This window comes from Vigna unguiculata, chromosome 11 (genome assembly GCF_037176805.1).
Source record: "Vigna unguiculata cultivar grain cowpea cultivar isolate G323 ecotype 2 chromosome 11, ASM3717680v1, whole genome shotgun sequence".
In the NCBI taxonomy this organism is placed as follows: domain Eukaryota; kingdom Viridiplantae; phylum Streptophyta; class Magnoliopsida; order Fabales; family Fabaceae; genus Vigna; species Vigna unguiculata.
In genome coordinates this window covers 41101501-41120775 of record NC_140802.1, presented here as the reverse complement: position 1 = coordinate 41120775, position 19275 = coordinate 41101501, and the positions used below count along the sequence as shown (strand labels likewise).

Here is a 19275-nt window from a genome sequence, read left to right as displayed (position 1 = left end):
AAAAAAGGAGTGTATATAATTATGCAGAAAAAGGAAGAGGTAGATAGAAGTGTATAGTAGCAAAAGTGATGGGTGCATGATGGGGTTTAGGTGAAACGACATTGTCTTTACTTTCAATTAGATCCATTTATGATGAATACATGTCTTTCACAAAGAGTTTAATGCATGTTTGTGCATGCGTGTATGTGTAAAGGAAGATACATATCACAGTATCAATATCAAATCAATAACCAAACACCAAAACCAAAACAAATCAACTTGCTACCGACACACACCATCCAGACAATTAAGAGCCAAAGATCAAATGATCAATGCTCAAAGAAAAATAAATATAAAAGTTAAATATTTTAACCAATAATCTCATTCTTTTCTTTAACTCAACCAAGGGTTATGGTTATGAACATGAACTTAAGGACTCGTTTACGTAAGAAAAAATAAGAATGAATGTGTGTCTTATTATACATTAGATATTAATGGATATTTATACACATGATAATCTCATAAAAGTATGTATAATTACAAAATATTTACTAATTTTAATTATAAAAATTTGATTAACATAATTATAGAAGAATCATTTCTAATTAATTTAATTAAAAAATATTTTTGTCCCTCAAGTTTTAGTGAATGTAGTCCTTTTAACCAAATTTTGTTAAGTTTATATGATGTTTCAAGCGTATTTTATGATAGTATTTAAATTATTTATATCGTTTGACACATTTACGCTTCAATGTTAACTCAAATATTATCATAAAATACGTTTAAAATGTCAAATAAACTTAACAAAATTTGGTAAGAATGACTAAATTCACGTATTTTTAAAAATAAAAGACTAAATTAGTATAAAATTTTGAGAAAAGACTAATTCCAAAATTGACTTAATCTTAAGAAAAAAACATATTTAACCTAAAAAATAATATATTTAGCTAGTTTAAAAAATTTAATCATTATTAGTTATATAAGTAATAGTTATTGTGCCTTTCTTTTCACTGTGCTTTTGGAATTGCTGGCTGCTTTGTCTTTTGTTTTGCTGTTTTATATATGTATATTATGGTCCCTTCCGGTTGGTACAGAATAGACGCCTCCTTTTATTCCAAAAAAATGAACAAATTTATATATATATATATATATATATATATAATTTTTTTTTTCAGTTTTTTGTCTGTTGCTAAGAGTGTTTTCAATGAGTGACAAAATGATTTGACTTGCCAAACTAGTCACTTTAATTCGTTACTTCGGAAAAATGGAGATAAGGTCATCAAGTTGAAGTTCATTTTAGCCATGAAAAAAAGCTTCTAGTTGAGGAGGGTATTATTTTTTTAACCAGGTAAAAAAAAGTATAGAATTTCAAATTTATGCTTTATTTCAGTATAGATTGTGATATTTATTTAATAAAATAAAGGGTTAAATATGTTTTTGGTCCCTGAACTTTCAGTCAATTTTGAAATTAGTCCATTTCGAAACTTTGAACCAATTTAGTCCTTCATCTTTCGAAATACGTGGATTTAGTCCTTTTAATCAAATTTTGTTAAGTTTATTTAGTGTTTCATACATATTTTAAGATTGTATTTGAGTTGTTTATACTATTTGACACATTTTTACTTTAATGTTAAGTCAAATACTATTATGAAACGTGCTTGAAATGTCAAATAAACTTCACAAAATTTGATTAAAAGGACTAAATCCATGTATTTCAAAAAATGAAGGACCAAATTGGTCCAAAGTTTCGAAATGGACTAATTCCAAAATTCATTGAAAGTTAAGGGACTAAAAACATATTTAACCCTAAAATAAATAAATGTCATTCAAGAAACCCAAAAAAAGTTACTAATTTAACTATTTATAAATTAAAACCGTAACTATTATGACACAGAAGAGCATAATTAACTACACAAAAATAAATTGAGTTGAAAACATGAAAATTGATTTATAAATTCCACATCATATCTCTATTATTACATGACAACTATATAATATTAATTAGCTTTCCCCACTTCTTGAATGTATTTAACCGAAGCACTGTGAGGAAATAAAAAACATAAAAGAAAGAGAAAAAAAGTTGATAAAAAGAGATTTTGGTAGAGGGAAATTATGCAATAAATGTTACCATTTGAGGAATTGGGTCCCAAGAAATTGACAAATGAACTGAAAGGTTTGCCATATGTGCTTCTCTGTGACACTGCAGAAAACAACCACGCTCGTTTTCAAAACCCTAAACACACACACTCACTCTGACAGCAACAATTCATCGTAAACAAACATTTGTTTCCTTTTTCAACACAAAGCATGATTTATTTTTTCATGTGTTAACACCAAGGGTTACTGTTACTAAACCAAAGTCAACATTTACTTTTTGAAGTGGAAACTAGATTAGTTGCAACGAGATGAAGTAATTAACGACCGGGATATCCAAGTTGAACAAGTGTTTGGCTTTATTTGAAAAACGTTGTTGTTGTGTTGCGTTTAAGATATATGAATGAGAAGTGGGGAAAAAAGGTGAATGAGTGATGAAGAATGGTACAAATGTGACAGCTAGAGACAAGTAACCCCAATCTATGTGCTATGCTATGATGCCATCCTAGGTGTGTCAACCTCTTCTTCTTCTTCCTCGTTCCCATCGATACCATACGTAACATGTGGGCCCCACTGCATGTTGTTCGATTGGATTTAAATTAGGATTAGGGTTAGGGTTAGGGTTATTAGGGTTAGGATAGTGACACACACAAACACCTTTTCTTTTCTTTTTCTCTCTCTCTTAGGTGCATGCAAGGAATCTCTGTCGTTGTGTTCTCTTTGTCACGGGTTGGATTCACACATGCACCAATGTCACACACACCCTACTACTACTGCCACTATCCTCTATTATTAGTACATTACCCTTTTCTATACTCAAACTTAATCCATTTATTTCAACAACCAATTCAATGGAACCAATCTTTTCTCATTTGATTTTATGAATTTTAAATAGGATTAAATATGTTTTTGTCATTAAAGTTTCAATAAATTTTGAAATTAGTCACTTTTGAAACTTTATACCAATTTAGTTTTTTATCTTTAGAAATGCGTGAATTTCTAATTCCTACCAAATTTTGTTAAGTTTATTTAAAATTTTAAACACATTTTATGATAATATTTGAATTAACGTTAAAGCGAAAATGTGTCAAATGGTGTAAATAATTCAAATACTATCATGAAATGCACTTGAAACATCAGATAAACTTAACAAAAATTTGGTTAAAAGGACTAAATTCACATATTTTTAAAGATGAAAGATTAAATTGGTCAAAAATTTTAAAAATAGACTAATTCCAAATTTCATTAAAACATGAGGGACAAAAATATATTTAACCATTTTAAATATTAATATTTGAATATTCTTATTAAAAATTCTAGAAATAAGTCAATTAAATAATATATAAATAAATTATAAATTTTATTTTACGGACCAAATTTGTAAAATTGAATTAGATTTAAAATATTTTATTAATAACTTTTTATCTATGATATGAAGTGTAATTAGTTTGTTAATGATAGTGTTAACGAGTGATGAATGAGTGTGAGATTGATGTGATAGTAGATGCATCGGTGGTAATAATAGGCAGCTATATAAGTAGGTAATAATTAACATTCATCTTCATGTGCAAAATTATAATGAACCTTCCTCTGTTCCTTTCTTCATCTTTTATTTGCAGAAAATGTTTGGTATATGTGTAAGGTGCATACACATTATTATATCATCTTCGATTTGTTTATATCACATGTTAGGTCGAAGTTTAACACTTTAATTAATATTTTAAATGGTAGTATATATTGTATAGAAGTTGAATATGATGAAAAAGTCAATTTCTGTATGCGTTCTAATTATTTCCTTGTTTTCATAGAGAAACACGAGAAAAATGAAAACATATATTATACACAAAAATAAAATTTAACTTTTCTTAATAAATAATTTTTTTAATAGTTATAATAAAAGCTATTTCTTTATTAAATAAAAAAATAAAGTCATTAATATTAAATAAAAATAATTAGATTATTATAGTAATATAGCTCCTCCTTTTCATATAACCTGGCAAAATATGTCTTTGTCATGAGACATCATTGTAACCAAAAACAAAATTTTGCATCCTAATTCATATACTATATTAGTCCCAATATTTATTAGTGACCCTACATACTGAATTGTAACAGAAGAAGAATCCCAATTTTTTTTCCCATCCATATAACTATATTTTCTACTTAGCATTCTAACTTTTATGATTTTCACTTATAGTTCCAAAGATTTATGGAAAAGCTTGTAGTTTTTGTGAGAAGTTATTACAGATTTGGTTATAGTTTTTGTGATTCCTACATGGTCACGATCCAAAGAAAAGAAAATGGAGTAATGTTGGTAACGAAGCAGAAGGGACATTAATGGTTGATATGATGAGTAAGAAAGTAAAGATGGAAGTTGAAGAGAAATGAATAATAGAGTAGGGTGTGTAGGCATAATAAGTGTAATGGAGGGAGAATGTTGGTGTCTGAAAATAGAAAGTTGTGGAGATGGAGATGGAGAAGATGCATGTGCTTTGGTTTCATAGGTTAGGGTTTGCATTTAGGGTACCTCCTTAATTCAGAGTACATGGGGACATTGCAATTCACGGTTATTTCCTATAAATGGAACATCAAACAAAAAACAACACAATTCAAAATCTTTAACTTTTCTTCACTGCTTACCCATCACCATTCACCACTACCGGTTGCCTATAATCTTAGTGCTATAAGAGAAAATAAATAATGAATTCAAAGTGTAAAGTATTTTTACATTATTATTATTGTTATTTTAGTTCTTTAGATAAAAGTATCTTCGATTTTCTGTGAAGCAGATAATGGGCTGCTTTTAAAAAGGTCCATAGTTTTGGATACGCATAAAGGCACAGGCTTTTATTTTCTGCACCCCACAAGTTTTTAAAATGACCATTTTCTTATCTGAAAATGTGACTTGGAATATATTTTGGAAATTTGGATATCTTCTGGAAATTTTGAAAGAAAAATTTAGAATAAAATTTTTGGAGCAAAATGTATTATATATATATATATATATAAATAATACATTGTGGAACGAGTTTTCCATATCATCCTTACATAGAATACATTATGAAAAAAAACTTATCAGAAACAATTTTTTTTTTAAATTTTTCTGTTTTTCCTGTATAGCATTCTCCCATTTTTCTAATTTTTCTACGGTGGCGGTGATAATGAAAGTGGTGACAGCAGTGTGTGCTGCACTGTTGGAAGGTTATGTTAAAGTGGGGGGTGCAGTTATTAATTGTGTGGTGTAGGAAGCGATAGCTTAAAGCATATCCATGATCATTAAAGCTTCCTTGGACTATAAATATTAATGCAACAGTTTCTATTTATAAAACATTTTCAACTAATTCTCACCTTATACGAAAATTACTTAAATTAGTTTGAAGTAAGAAATTGATCGGTAATTTATATTTTTTTCTCAAAATTTATATTTACATACAAAGCTAAAATATTTGAGACTTGGGTTTCTGTAAGTCAACTGATTTGTTTGTTTTAACGAATCCTAAGTTCTTTTCAAAATGAATTCTCCTCTACATAGCTATAACGAAACAACAAATCATTTACATCTACTCAACTGTTTTCATCATCTAAGCCAAAACATTTTACAAACAAAAGGAACAACATCAAAGTTAGGCCTTTTATTCAATTATCTCAGAATTTTCAACACAGTCTCCCTGAAGCCTAGCATGCAGTGAAGCCACTTCCAACCAATTTTTTACATGAAACAAATTACGCTAATTTGCTAAAAGCAATGCAACATTAAGATTAAACCATAAAAAGAGAACAATAACAAAGGATGTCCTAACAAAACACTATCCTAAGAGAATGTCCAAGAAGGTTTATCTAACTGTGACATGGGTGTCTCTGTTCCTAATTTCTAAGACCTTCTTGTGGGAGTTAGAGTGCAATGATGCTACAAAAGTGGGGCTAGCTGCAGGACGGTATTCAGCAAAGAGCCTGCCAGAGCGGTAACGAACTCCACAAGCGTTGCATAGGGTCTTTGGACCCATTGGTCCCTCTCTCCATTGCGGTGTCTTTGTCACCTCACAATGCGAGCATTTTCTGACTGCAACGAATTCCTCTGATGAGGATCTCTTCATCTCAGTTTTGTTACCTACCATGGGAATGTTCTTTTTCCTCTGCTTTCTTACCACGTTTGAAAATTTCTCAAATGGGTGTGTTTCAAAATCTGATTTTTGAAACGCCGGTGAAGTAAAGATGAAAGGAATGGAGTATAGCAGGGTGATGTTTGAGAGAGGCCTGCGTTTGCTTCGTGGACGCTTTGTTGGGATAACAGGTAACTCCAAGTTAGAGTTCTCAACACAAGAACTACTGCTACTGCTTTCAAAGACAGAAACTGGGCTGTTACTTTGAAATTGGTGCAAATCTTTCTGGATAGGAACATTTTTGTTGTATGTAGGACCCGCTTTCTTTGCTGTCTGTTTTTGAGAAAACACAATCGAATCCACCAAAAGGATAAAACCAATCAGATTCACAACCAGTTAATGTGTTTGTGTACAAAAACAGGATAAGAATTCAGCATTAGTTCTTGTTTTAAGTAATGAGATAAGAGCATGAGGTAATATCTTCCGGCATTTACATTTGTGTGCTACTAAATTATCAGGTGCCATAGCACAAAGGAAATACTATAATGGAACAGAAAAGGACCTGTCAGTAAAACCAACTCTCTTCCACAGTTACAGTAAAACTAATAGCTGAATAGTATGCATACAAGATAAGTTCATGATTTTGAACAACAACAAACCATTAAGATTGTTTTTAAACTATGCAACATCTATCTCAAATAGATATTTTAGTTTGCTAATCTTTTGTTTGGAAATGCCTGAAAGGATGCTCCTTCACTAGTGCGATACCAATATGATCACTACCTATGTTGACAATATTATTTATCAACATAAAGAACCAGATATGTGCAATTAGCAATTGAGTGACAAAAGAAGACAAAGTGGTTAGACTTTTCTCTGCGTCACACCAAACTGTTGAATCACAATACTAAATCTGCAGAACCATGCTTTGGAGGATTGCTTGAGTAATATAAAGAATTTTGCAATCAACATATAAAACCAGAAGAGTGCCACCGAGCAACAAAGAAAGGTGATTGATCCATGTAGACTTCCTCGAGCATATCACCATGTAGAAATAGAAAGACATTCATTATGCTCAACTAATAGAGGCTAATGACAAATGGCAACAATGGATCAAATAGTCTCACAGAGGACATTTTGGCAGAGAAGCATTACGAGTAAAACATATACCCTTTTGAAGAGCAATAGGAATTTTGTTTTCAGGAGTTGGGATTGGAGGAAGGGGTGAAGGAGTCAGCGCAAAAGATGAGTTTGTGAAGTTGGTGCTAGGTGGCAGTAGTAGAGGATGAGTGTAAAATTGATACACCTGCAATGGTGGAGAAGATTGGAGGGGATGAAGACTCCTCTAGAGAACAAAAGTGGAGTGAAATAGAGGCAGGTGTGGAAGGAGATGTTGGGTTTTTAATAAACTTAAATGTGTTAACCATTATGGGTAACTAACCGTTGTAAGAAACTAGCCGTTGTGAGTGGTTAATGCACTAGCCATTGGAGTCTAGGTAGTTAATGAGTTAGCCGTTTATAGCCGATGAGAGTACAATGGTGAGGAAATGTGGGTCTATAAATATAATGTATTGTATGAATAACAACAACACAAGAGGTGAATAAAGTTTTTTCACAAGATTATAGAGTTTTTGTCTAACAAAGTGCTAAAAAAGTGGTATCAAGAGCTAGTTAACTTGAGTGTCTGAGTGGAAAAAAGAGAGAGCTAGAGAGTTTGAGTGTTTGAGAAAAGAGAGCTAGAGACCTAAGTGTTTGAGGAAAAAAGAGAGCTAGAGACTGTGAGATGGCCAGTCTTATAAATAGTATTTCCCTGCCTAAGTTGACAAAGGTTGTCAACTATGACAATTGGAGTCTTAAAATGAAGGCCCTTCTTGGATCCCAAGAAAATTGGGAGGTGGTTGAAGATGGTTTCGATGAACCAACCAACACTACAGGTTGGTCAAATGTCCAGTTGAAAGTGCTGAAAGACGCACGTGTGAAGGATAAGGCAGCTTTGTACATCCTGTACCAAGCTGTGCTGTGGACGAGTCTGGCTTTGAGAAGATTGCAAGTGCCAAATCTTCAAAAGAAGCGTGAGATATTTTGGAGAAGGCGTATAAGGGAGATGACCGAGTGAAGCAGATGCGACTTCAAACACTTATAGGCAAATTGGAGAGCATGAAGATGAAGGAGACAGAAGGAGTAGCCGAGTACATTACTCGGGTTGAAACTGTGACGAATCAACTTAGTAGAAATGGAGAGACGTTGCCCGCTAGCCGAGTTGTGGAAAAGATTTTGAGGTCTCTAACGGATGACTTTGAGAACGTGGTGTGCGCAATTGAAGAGTCCAAGGACTTGTCAATGCTCACAGTTGAAGAGCTTGTCGGGTCCCTTGAGACGCATGAGCAACGGAAGAAGAAGAAGAAGGTTGAGCCACTTGATCAATTACTCCAAACAAAGATGTCAATTAAAGATGAGAAAGCTCAGAACACTCAAGGTAGAGGACGATATTGAGGAGGTATAAGAAGCGGTCCTGGTGGTAGAAAACGAGGACAAGAAGAGAAAGAACAATCTGGTCAACAAAATTGGCACGGAAGAGGACGAGGTCCATGGAGAGGAGGTCAACCAAGCAACTCAAATGTTGAGTGCTTCAAGTGTGGCAAGTATGGTCACTATGTAAAGGAGTGCTACTCGGGCAAGTGTTTCAGTTGTGGTAAGTCTGGACATTTTGCCAAAGATTGTAGATCTGAAAGTAGAAATGAAGAGACGATTAACCTCACAGAAGAAGGAAAAGAAGAAGCGACATTGTTGATGATGGTGCGTAGCTCAGGGGCCGAGCATAAGCAAGTGGAGAACTCAGCAAGAAGACCGAATAACATGGAGAATTCAGCAAGAAGACTGAGTATAGTTGATAACTCGACAAGACAGTCGAGTAGCGTAGATTACTCAGATAGCTCGGTGGAGCGCGTGAAAAGCTTGAATAGCTCAGAATTTGAAGAAGAAAAGCTTCTAATCCAAAGGTTAGAGATTGCAAAAGGAGACTTGCAACAGAGTATTGAAAAGGAGGTTAGAGACAATTTAATTCTACAAGAAAGCGTAGAGAGAAGGAAACGGGCTTTGCAAAAGCGGCACTTGGAATTTGAAGAAGATGTTTCAAGTTTGTAAGAACAGTTATAAGTTGAGAAGGATCTGAGAGCTGCACTGGAAGTGCAAGATGAGAAGTGGCGACTTGAAATGGATGAGAAGATTGAGGAGATTGAGCACAACAATATGTGGGTGTGGTCTAATCTTTCAAAAGGAAGTCGGCCTATTGATAAGAACTCAGTTAACGACAAATCGACCACAAAGACAAAGAACCCAATGAGTAACAAGTCGGCCAAAGAGAAGAACAAGTTTGCCAGTAAGGATGCAAAAACTGAGAGAACAGAGAACAAGTTAGTTATAGGGAAAGCGAATTACAAGTCAACCATAAATAAAGTGAAAGGCAAGTCATGAAAGGGACAAGCACAATGTGAGAAGAGTTATTGCACGTTGGAAGCCGTGATGAAGAATAAAGGAACGAAGATTGAGAATAAAAGAAGCATTTAAGTTTATGGGGGAGTTTTGTTGGGTTTTTAATAAACTTAAATGTGTTAACCATTATGGGTAACTAGCCGTTGTAAGAAACTAGCCGTTGTGAGTGGTTAATGCACTAGCCGTTGTGAGTGGTTAATGCACTAGCCGTTGGAGTCTAGGTAGTTAATGAGTTTGCCGTTTATAGCCGTTGAGAGTACAATGGTGAAGAAATGTGGATCTATAAATATAATGTATTGTATGAATAACAACAACACAAGAGGTGAATAAAGTTTTTTCACAAGATTATAGAGTTGTTGTCTAACAAAGTGTTAACAGAAGAAGTCTAGGATACAGATTGTGCAGACCCAAAAAGTTGGAACTATCTCAAAGGGGACATCAATAGAGATCAAATGCCTACAAATTGAAAGGAAATAACACATATACTCGTTTTGAGATCTATAGGCATTTGACCTCTATTGATGCATGATCCAAGAGAGAGACATTGACAGGCTATGTACATAATCTTTGTACATAACCTTTCAGTATCGGAAGACAAGTCCATGAAGAGGGCTATTGGAAGTATACATTTATGCAAATTATGTAGGGCCTGTCATAGATAGGAAATCCATCTTATATTGCATGTTCTTAGGTGAAAATTTTGTGACTTGGAGAAGTAAGAAACAAAACGTTGTTGTAAGGTCTAGTACAGAGGCTGAATTCCAAGCTATGACAAATGAGATGTGGTATTATTATGGCTAAGAATTATTTTGAATGATCTTAAAACACATTAAGAGTCTATTACTCTTTATTGAGGTAATAAATCAGTTATTAGCATTGCTCACAATTTTGTTCAACACAATAGGGCCAAGAACTAGAGATAAATCAACAATTTATTAAAGAAAAACTAGATAATGGCCTTGTCATCACTTCTTATGTCCCATATGAGCTTCAGTTAACAAATCTATTTACGAAAATCTTCCCACGGAAGGATTTTATGATCTCACATGCAAACTGCCAATGATAGATATTCATTCACTAGCTAGAGAGGAAATGTTGACTTGGAAAAATATGTTGTTAATAAGCTACATTAGGATATTAAGTGTATTGTTAGAACTTGTTAGAAGATTCTAAAAATCTCTTTGTAATGTTTACTTCAAGGTTAGAGTTCTTTATACATAGAGATCGAAGTACTACTTGAAATCATTGAATTGAATAAAAATTTTCTTTTGTTCAAAGCAATCCTTTTCAAGTTAGAGGATAGCAAAAAATTCCAGCATGAACCATACTTTCGACATGAATAGTGTTGGCAACATGAACAGGGTTTCCGACATGAATTACGTGAAACAGAAAAAAAGGAAACACACAAATTGAACAACAAAAACCATTTCTAAAAAAGTTTACACCTATGAGCTTTTCAATATCAATTTATAGGCGAGAGAATATAATCACAATATTCAATTACCAAACATAAATACAGAATCAACCTAATTAACTTAATATCATCATTTGATTCTAATATCATCAATTAGTATATCTATAGGATCCACAAGATTCTAACAATTCTAATAACTATGGCTTGAACACTACGGATACGACAACATAAGTAGAATACAACAAACATGAAGGAATTTAAGAAATTGTTAATTCATGATACAATACACCCCATTGCAGTGCTTTAATTTAACATTGACCAGTGATACAACTACTGGTTTGGTGAGGTTGAGTTAAACCTAAATTGAAATTTGAAATTAGTATTGAAATCTACCCTAAATCCATTGTTGTTCCACTTGCAATGGGAAACATGACAGATTTATCGGATACTATAAAACTGAATTTCCCTCTGGCAAAGGGAAACATGACAGAGGCATAAATTCATGGAGCGTAAGCGAGGGGAAGAAACTCACAGAAACAGAGAAACCTCTTTCCACTTTCACATTCTCATTTTGAGTATGAGCACAGTGCTGAGACGGTTGTACAGGAAAAATTCCCAGTGAAGGCTCTTCAAGGAATTTGAAGTGAGCATTCCAATCTTGTTCCGCACCATCATCAGTTTCCACGTCTTCGAGGGGGAAATCGAAAAGCTCGATGTCCATGACATCATCGAGTATGTCGTTCGACAAACCATTGAAGTTTTTGTCAAAAAACAACCAGTCCTTCATGCTTGTAACACCTCCAAAACAAACATTAGAAACCAAACATCCATTATTATTGGTTGAGTAATTAAAAAATATGATTACTGTTATTATTATTTTTCGACAAGCATAATGACATTATCGTACAAAGGAAAAAAAAAAAAAACAGGTACAGGTTAAACTCAAGATACGTGAAAGAAACATAATGATAGGCAGCTAGGGAACGGTCACGTAGGTTGCCTTGTAAACAATGAGGTGCTCGAACATTGTAGGCCGTTAAGATTATTGTGAAAAATATGAAAATGAATACACTGAAATGGAGCAGAAAATGAAGAGGTGAAGAGAGAGAGGGAAGAAGGTGATTGGGAAGGGAAAAGAGAAGAGACTCACGGTGACAGAGAGAGAGAGAGAACGGGTAATATTGGCACTACTCAACTGAAACTGAACACAACAGATTGAGTAGATTCCTTGGAATCTCTGTGTGTTTTCTTTTTCTTTTATACGGCGGTGGCGCTACCATGCGGAAGCCCTTATCTCTATTTCTTTCTTTTTCTCTCTCTCTCTCTCTCTCTTTTTCTTTCAATTATCTCATATATATATATATATATATATATATATATATATATATATATATATATATATATATCCTCTCTAGTTTATCCTACTTAACTGCATTTTTTTTTTCTTTCAAAATAGTTACCTTAACCTTCAATTCTATATTGGTCGGATAAATTAGTATTTTAGTTTGTGTATTATAATAAATATTTATTCTATATAAGAACATAAAAAGATACATCGTATACATGTCAGGAGCATATCTAAATTTGGAGATAAATTATTGCATTTTCTGTGCAAACAATAATAAAATACACGTACTTTTAATTAGATGATACAAATCCAAAAATGAAAAATATGTTTACGTATATTTTTCATACGTGATAAGAAGAAAAAGAAAATTTTCATGACAAACTTGTTTTAAAAGCTAAAATAAATAAACGACTGTGTAGAAATTAATATATATTTGATTTATCAATTTAGGGAGACGTAGTTATTCATGCAGATTCAACTTCCCTTTTCATCGCCCTTGGAAAAAGGTAAATGATACCGATGAGCAAACTCACGACCCAGTGTATATATATATTATAACATTCACATTTCATCTTTCTTTGTTCATCGGTATGAACATGGGACCACGCAGAAGCAGTTGACAATTACCATGTTCAATAAATTCGACACCATAAATGCTTACGAATTCCAAAAAGACGTTGAGATGGTCGTAATGTTTTGAAAATGTATTTTATAAAATTATTTTGCGAAATTAACGAGTCAAGAGCTACTTACGACAACAATTAATTTAGTGCGTTGAAAAAAGGAAACAATTTGTTGGATTTTTTAAAATCAACTGAAATCTGAATAAAAGTATCAAACGTACTTACACAATATTCAATAAAAACTGACGGTTAATTTAATTTTTCAACAAAAATTCAAACCCATCGTTAGTCTCTCGTATTAATTTTAGTAGCGTTGTAAAGTAATGTCGCCAAATGAAAAGGAAGAATTGTGACAAAAACGAAAGGCATAAACTGGAGAGGCAAGGTTCTGATGAGGGACAAAACTTAAGCAAAATCTAGTTTGAGCTATACGAACGGGTATGAGAATATCGATCAAATTTTGTCTAATATATATGTTCCCGAAAATATCTTGTTGACTCTGATCCCACAAATTATGATTTAATTACTTTCACTTCTTAACTTTCCACGTTCTTCTTCTAGCGTTTACAATTAGTATGAATATGAAAAAGAGGAAGACAAAAGTAATTGCAAGTGTAACTACCCTCCATAGGCCATATTCAGTGCTAAAGTTGTCCCAACTATCCTGCAATGCAACATAATAAAATAAATCAAATTCAAGACACACACACACACACACTTCACAAAGAAATATATCAGGTTTAAAAATTTGTAGATGGCTTTCATTAAAATTCAAATCTAATACAGATGAACCATATACAACAATTTGTTGGAAAGTTGTCCCAAGCTTAAATTTAAAGAAATTATATGCAAAACATAGTAACTATAAATATCAAGTCCTCGAAGTTACTATTAGGACAATGCTTTATTTATTTTATTTTTAATTTCCAGTAGTGAAAAATTAAGACTCCCAAGTTTCTTCAAACATTAAATTCCGTGGCTATGATCATCTTAATAGAGAAAATGTATAAAACTAACATCATACCTCATTAATCAGCAACGACGTTTTATGTTGTTTATTGAAAATGGCTCTTGCATATTCGTAGAGCTGCAAGTCGAGGTCATTAAGAGATCGTATCTCACGGAGAACCTCTTCAGGAACCTGAAGACGTGCCTGTAAAATCACAAATCATTAGAAAGGCACAACACAATAGTAAAAGCTAACAGGAACTTTCCAATCCAACACTAAAATCAGATGTCAACATTAATCAGACACTAAGACTCAGTATTTGATAACCAAAAATCCAAAAGAAAAAAGTAATAGATGTTGAAACAATTTGTCAATGTATGACAAGTTCCATACATTCATATCATATATTATAAATTTCTAAAATATATTCATGCGGTTTCACTTGCATACATTATATTCTTAACCACAGATACCAATAAAAAATGTACCGATATATGCATTTTACATGATAAATTTTAATAGCCTGTCGTTGACTTCTAGAAATAACCAGTGTATGAACCCAATATATAATGCACGTAAATTTCTATGTCAGAACATCCTTGCTGATTTGAAAGCCCGTGAAATGATTTGAGATACAAAAGTTAACATAATGGAAGAGTGCACAACACAGGTATCCCAGACACACACAAATTCAAAACCGAAGTCCAAGTCTAAATAGTTAGAAATACAGGCACCACCAATCCAATATATTCTGGACAGCCGTACATGTCTATACCTGAAGAGTGATTTGTGGAGGAATAGAAATTCACCCACACATGGTAGAACGACATTATGTGAGCACTAGAACCACTAAGCTTACCTGCTTTGTAAAGTTCACTGGAGAAATCCTCTTCAAAGAAGATATACGTCGGCGTGACTGAGCCTTCCGTAAATTGCCAATACAGAGTTCATAAGCAACCATTAGTTCTCCAACAGTCATCTAAAATAAATAACGGATCATCATGCAGTTTAAATATGAGAAACAGATAATATACAGCAAGCCAATGAAACATCCACACCAGATAAGAAAACAAAATTACATTAGATTCTGTTGCTTCTCCCCCTTCACTTGAAGTAACCTCACTTCCTTCTCTGTTCAAGGTGCTATTCTGTTTTACAGTGAGAAAAGTTGTAAGAATGCTTTCCATGTTCAAATTTCAATAACAAAGCTCCTCCATCAAAGAGACGCTTCTAACCTGATGTTCAATGCTATCAGGATCAGAATTTGAAAATGAACTCCTTTCTGTAGTACAAGTACACGATCAATGCCATATCTCAATGAAAATACATCACAATCTATATCCAAGACTATAAATGTCAACACCAAAAGTACTACCCAAAGATCATTTCAAAATGTGATACTTAACACACATCAGAAAATGAGTGTTACCATCATTCTCCAAATTGTGCAATATTTTAGACACCTTTGCTTTTGTAACTTCAGAAAAAGTTTTACACAAAACCACACTTACCTGTATTATCAGTAGTTTCCAGGCTAGCATTTGGTGCGTTGAGCTGTGATATCACTTGAGTACCAACCACATTTGCAAATTTCGTTGCAGATTCTCTGTGTTCCTCTGTAAGGCCAACGTACAACATATTATCCAGTCTCTTCTGCAATATGTAAAAGCACAAACCGTTATAGTGTTGAAGAAAGGATCAGTATGGGAAGCAACAACTAAATGAATGTAACTATCTCACTTGAAAAGCTTATTTAATACCTTTGCAACTTTTAGCACATATTTACCAAGTGTTTTGTATTTCTGTACACAATGGCGCACTTCATGTGCCTCTGCTATATAAGAATTGTTTGTCAAACCTGCAACCTGATAATTCAGCAGTAAACCAAACTCAATTACATATAATACAGACATCATTATCAAGCAACTCCATGCATACATGATTTGAGCTTTTAGTTGCATTTGGGGATTTAAATTTGCAGGATATACAACTAAAATTAAGCACTGCACATCCTATCTTGTTAACCTTCTATTTAAATGAAAGCTATGGTATTGGTGTTTGTTAAGGCATAAAGCAAGAGTGGGTCATACAACAATAGAATGGGTAAGAAGTCAAATGGCTAAAAAATTATATGCTCCTATTTTTTATTTTTGCATCGATTATTAGTGATATTACAACAGAAAGAAATTTCAGGAAAGATACAGTTGAATCACTGTGTCAGAAAACAGTAAGACATTCGTAGTATTTCCTAAAAATAATAAAGCATAAGAATGCCAACACTGCTAAACAAACAGTTTCTGAAGTACCTGGAATGTGGCTCCATTATGTACAACATCCATAGCCACAGGATCATTGATGTATTCTTGTAATGGCATCGCAAAATCTTCCATGTCATAAGAATCATTGCTCTCAATGATATTCTGTCCCCTACTATACCTGGCATCTCTCTGTCAATTAAGGTCTACATCAATCATGAATACATCACATAGAAGAAGTACAGAAGAACATGTAAAAGTAATGGACTGTTGGTATAACCCAGTACAAGAAAACATACATTAGCCAACATAAAGATACGATGAACCAAAGAACTCATTTACATCCATAACTTCAATGAATGGCTACAATTTCATATTAAACACGTTTACATCTATAACGATACCATAGGAAGCACATTCATGTTCAAAATTACTTTTCAAACAAGAATCAGGCTCCGTGCCCTTTAACACAAGTGATATGTGTCAGCAGCAAAATAGACTCTTACAACCTTATACGGATTTAGAAGCATGGAAATAAACTTCACAAAAAGGCCAATGTCAAACAATAAAATAAAATAAACATACCCTAGCAAATAGGTCTTCTCTCATCCATGGAACAAGATACTTCCACGGCCATATATCCAGTGTGCTTACTCCTTTAGTCTTAGAGCTTAAGCGTAGAGCCATCTTTGTTGCAGATGTCAAGTTTGGATGCACCAAAAATCTAGCTGCTACTTCTATTGAAAATTCATATGTACTAAATACACGGTCAACTGGATCTCTAAGTATGGTAACAACAGAAGTTCTCTCCCTTGGAAGTTTGGTTGTCATGCTATAGTCATCATGTGTCACTAACAGCCTGCATTTTGGTTTACTGCAAATTCCCAAAAACATAGAACACAAAAATAAGTATTTATGTTGGGTTTTATAGTGTACTTTTTTTTAATCTAAAAATATGGGTTTTCAGCAATGGACTAAGACTATGGTGAGAGTGTTGTGACCTTATAGAAGTTGCTATGCTTTAGATGTGAAGAAAAAACAGCTGTGATGATCTGTCATAATTTTGTTGAATAAAAATATCATAAAGACTGCTGCGAACTGTACTTATTCTAGTGTGTAAAATGAACAACAGAAAAGGAGCTGAAAATGTCAAGATTTACAGAGACATGGGTTATAACTATATGCGGCAAGGTCCTTCCTAGACTTGGCAAGAGAAAATTTCAACGAGCTTAACAATTTCTGAAGGCCATTTTAGGTACTATAATATTGTAGACTGCTGCTCAACAGTCACAAACTCACATCAGTTATAAAAATGAAATTTAAGCCACTCCTAAAAAGCTGTAGTGACCTTTATTGTCAAAAAAGCACCAGCATCAAAACCCACAAGCCCACAACTATGCCAGATGGGGCTACTACTCACTAAAAATGCCACCAACTTTACTCCACCAACACCTAAAACACTCATTTTAGCATTCTAAAATATTTAGAAGAAAAGGCATTCACATGCACGCATAATAATTAAAGAACAACAATGACTAAAATAATGAACTCAGGCAGCACCTTGGATCAAAGCGCAACTTATCATAAGAGCGAGGACACTCTAGATAGCTGGGATACAACTTTTTCAAAAAACTGCAGAAACAACAGAGCAACAAAAACAGGTTAACGAATTGAATCAAAGAGAGAATGCTCAGAGTTAAAACACACACCAGGAATTAAATTACCAGTGAAAATACGTTCTCCCTCCCGTTCGAGGAACATGCAAGAAAAACAGCAAATCCCTCAGCACATGTTTATCCTCTTTTGTCATTTCCTCATCTAGCGAAGAACGCGCCCATCTCTTAACAACCCTTTCGCACTGTCCAAAATCATTTTCCGCAAAAGAACCGCTCACTGACACCAAAAATCATCAAAATCAACAACCACAACTTAATCCATAAAAACAGAAACGGACAAGCAAATAACAAAAAAAAAAAAAAAAACGAGGAATGATTGTTACCTAATCCTAGTAGAACGAGGAAGAAGACGCAGAGCTTGAGAGTAGGATCCATACACGAAACCCCCCTACACTACTCCTGCAAGAAAGAAAAACGAAAAACCCTAACGAGGCGTGAAGAGATAGAGATAGAGATAGAGAGAGGGAGAGATAGTGACATGGATGAATGAGAAATGTTAGGTAATGGTCCTACCTGTATCGAATTACGGGATCTCGTGCTCATAAATTCGCAGAAGTGTTTTTTGTGTGAGTTGGGACTCCGATGCGGTCCCACTCGCTCGCTCGCCTCGAAGCGCCTTTTATGTTTCTGATTGAAAAACTCTGAGATTTTGTGGCAAGCCAAACAGAAACTTTCCCGGGAAAATGAATGGGAAAGAAACTGGAGGCTCGCGGCGTCGTAATTTAATTCAAAATGCAATACGTAAGTCTCATAACTAATTGCTACAACTACTTAAAGTGAAAGAGTGAAGCGAGAAACCCTGTTCTCGCGCTCAATGTGGTAAAAAACTTTTCCGATTCAACCTCTACCACTGTTCTTGCACCGGAAATGGTTACGCAAAATGGTAAAAACGCATTTTTCAAGTCTGTGGTCAACTAATCCATGGAAAATCTCCACTTTCAAAATATTATTATTATTATTTAGATGGAATGACTTATTTGCCCTCGCCTAATATTTAAGAGAAAAAAAGTTTAGAAACACAATATTGGAGAATGGACATTCACACCTTCTGTGTCCATTGATTTAACTTAGTGGGTCTTCACCCACAGTTCTTGTGACTTATCTAAATTGAAAAATGATAGTAGTTGCATATGCATTGCATGTTACCCAATCTTACACTTATTTTTTTTTTCTTTCTCCTTTTAGTTTCAATTATCTTAACAGTGATAACTTTTTCTCTAAAGAAAAAAAAATTGTTAACAGTGACAATATCTTAGAATGTTAGACTTCTACTGAAAATTAAGATGCATTTAAAGTTAATATTTTCAAGTTAGATCTATCACACGTGAAAAAAAATAAAATATAT

At 33.7% G+C, this 19275-nt stretch overlaps 2 protein-coding genes across 7 annotated transcripts; both read right to left on the bottom strand.

Annotated features, from left to right (window-relative positions):
- Positions 1-5682: 5682 nt before the first annotated feature.
- On the bottom strand, positions 5683-12412 carry LOC114168578 (GATA transcription factor 11-like). Of its 3 annotated transcripts, none has more exons than XM_028053461.2 (3): positions 12230-12412; positions 11612-11877; positions 5683-6506 (listed from the first exon to the last, which is right to left on the bottom strand). In XM_028053461.2, the coding sequence occupies exons 2-3, from the start codon at positions 11864-11866 to the stop codon at positions 5907-5909; spliced, it is 855 nt and encodes a 284-aa protein (XP_027909262.1). In that variant the 5' UTR covers positions 11867-11877; positions 12230-12412; the 3' UTR covers positions 5683-5906. The 3 variants fall into 3 exon arrangements, with proteins under 3 accessions (XP_027909262.1, XP_027909264.1, XP_027909263.1); XM_028053463.2 differs by having other exon boundaries at positions 11612-11867; XM_028053462.2 differs by having other exon boundaries at positions 11612-12412.
- A 1077-nt stretch (positions 12413-13489) lies between these two features.
- Positions 13490-18791, bottom strand: TPST (tyrosylprotein sulfotransferase). 4 transcript variants are annotated; one of them, XM_028056266.2, is made up of 13 exons: positions 18444-18791; positions 18254-18329; positions 17979-18147; positions 17815-17886; positions 16840-17128; positions 16306-16446; positions 15760-15864; positions 15511-15652; positions 15235-15281; positions 15079-15147; positions 14859-14921; positions 14075-14203; positions 13490-13714 (listed from the first exon to the last, which is right to left on the bottom strand). In XM_028056266.2, exons 2-13 carry the CDS (start codon positions 18303-18305, stop codon positions 13580-13582), a joined length of 1413 nt encoding a protein of 470 aa, XP_027912067.1. In that variant the 5' UTR covers positions 18306-18329; positions 18444-18791; the 3' UTR covers positions 13490-13579. The 4 variants fall into 4 exon arrangements, with proteins under 4 accessions (XP_027912067.1, XP_027912068.1, XP_027912066.1 ...); XM_028056267.2 differs by having other exon boundaries at positions 14859-14915; XM_028056265.2 differs by having other exon boundaries at positions 14859-14978; positions 18254-18354; positions 18444-18789.
- Between the last annotated feature and the right edge of the window lie 484 nt (positions 18792-19275).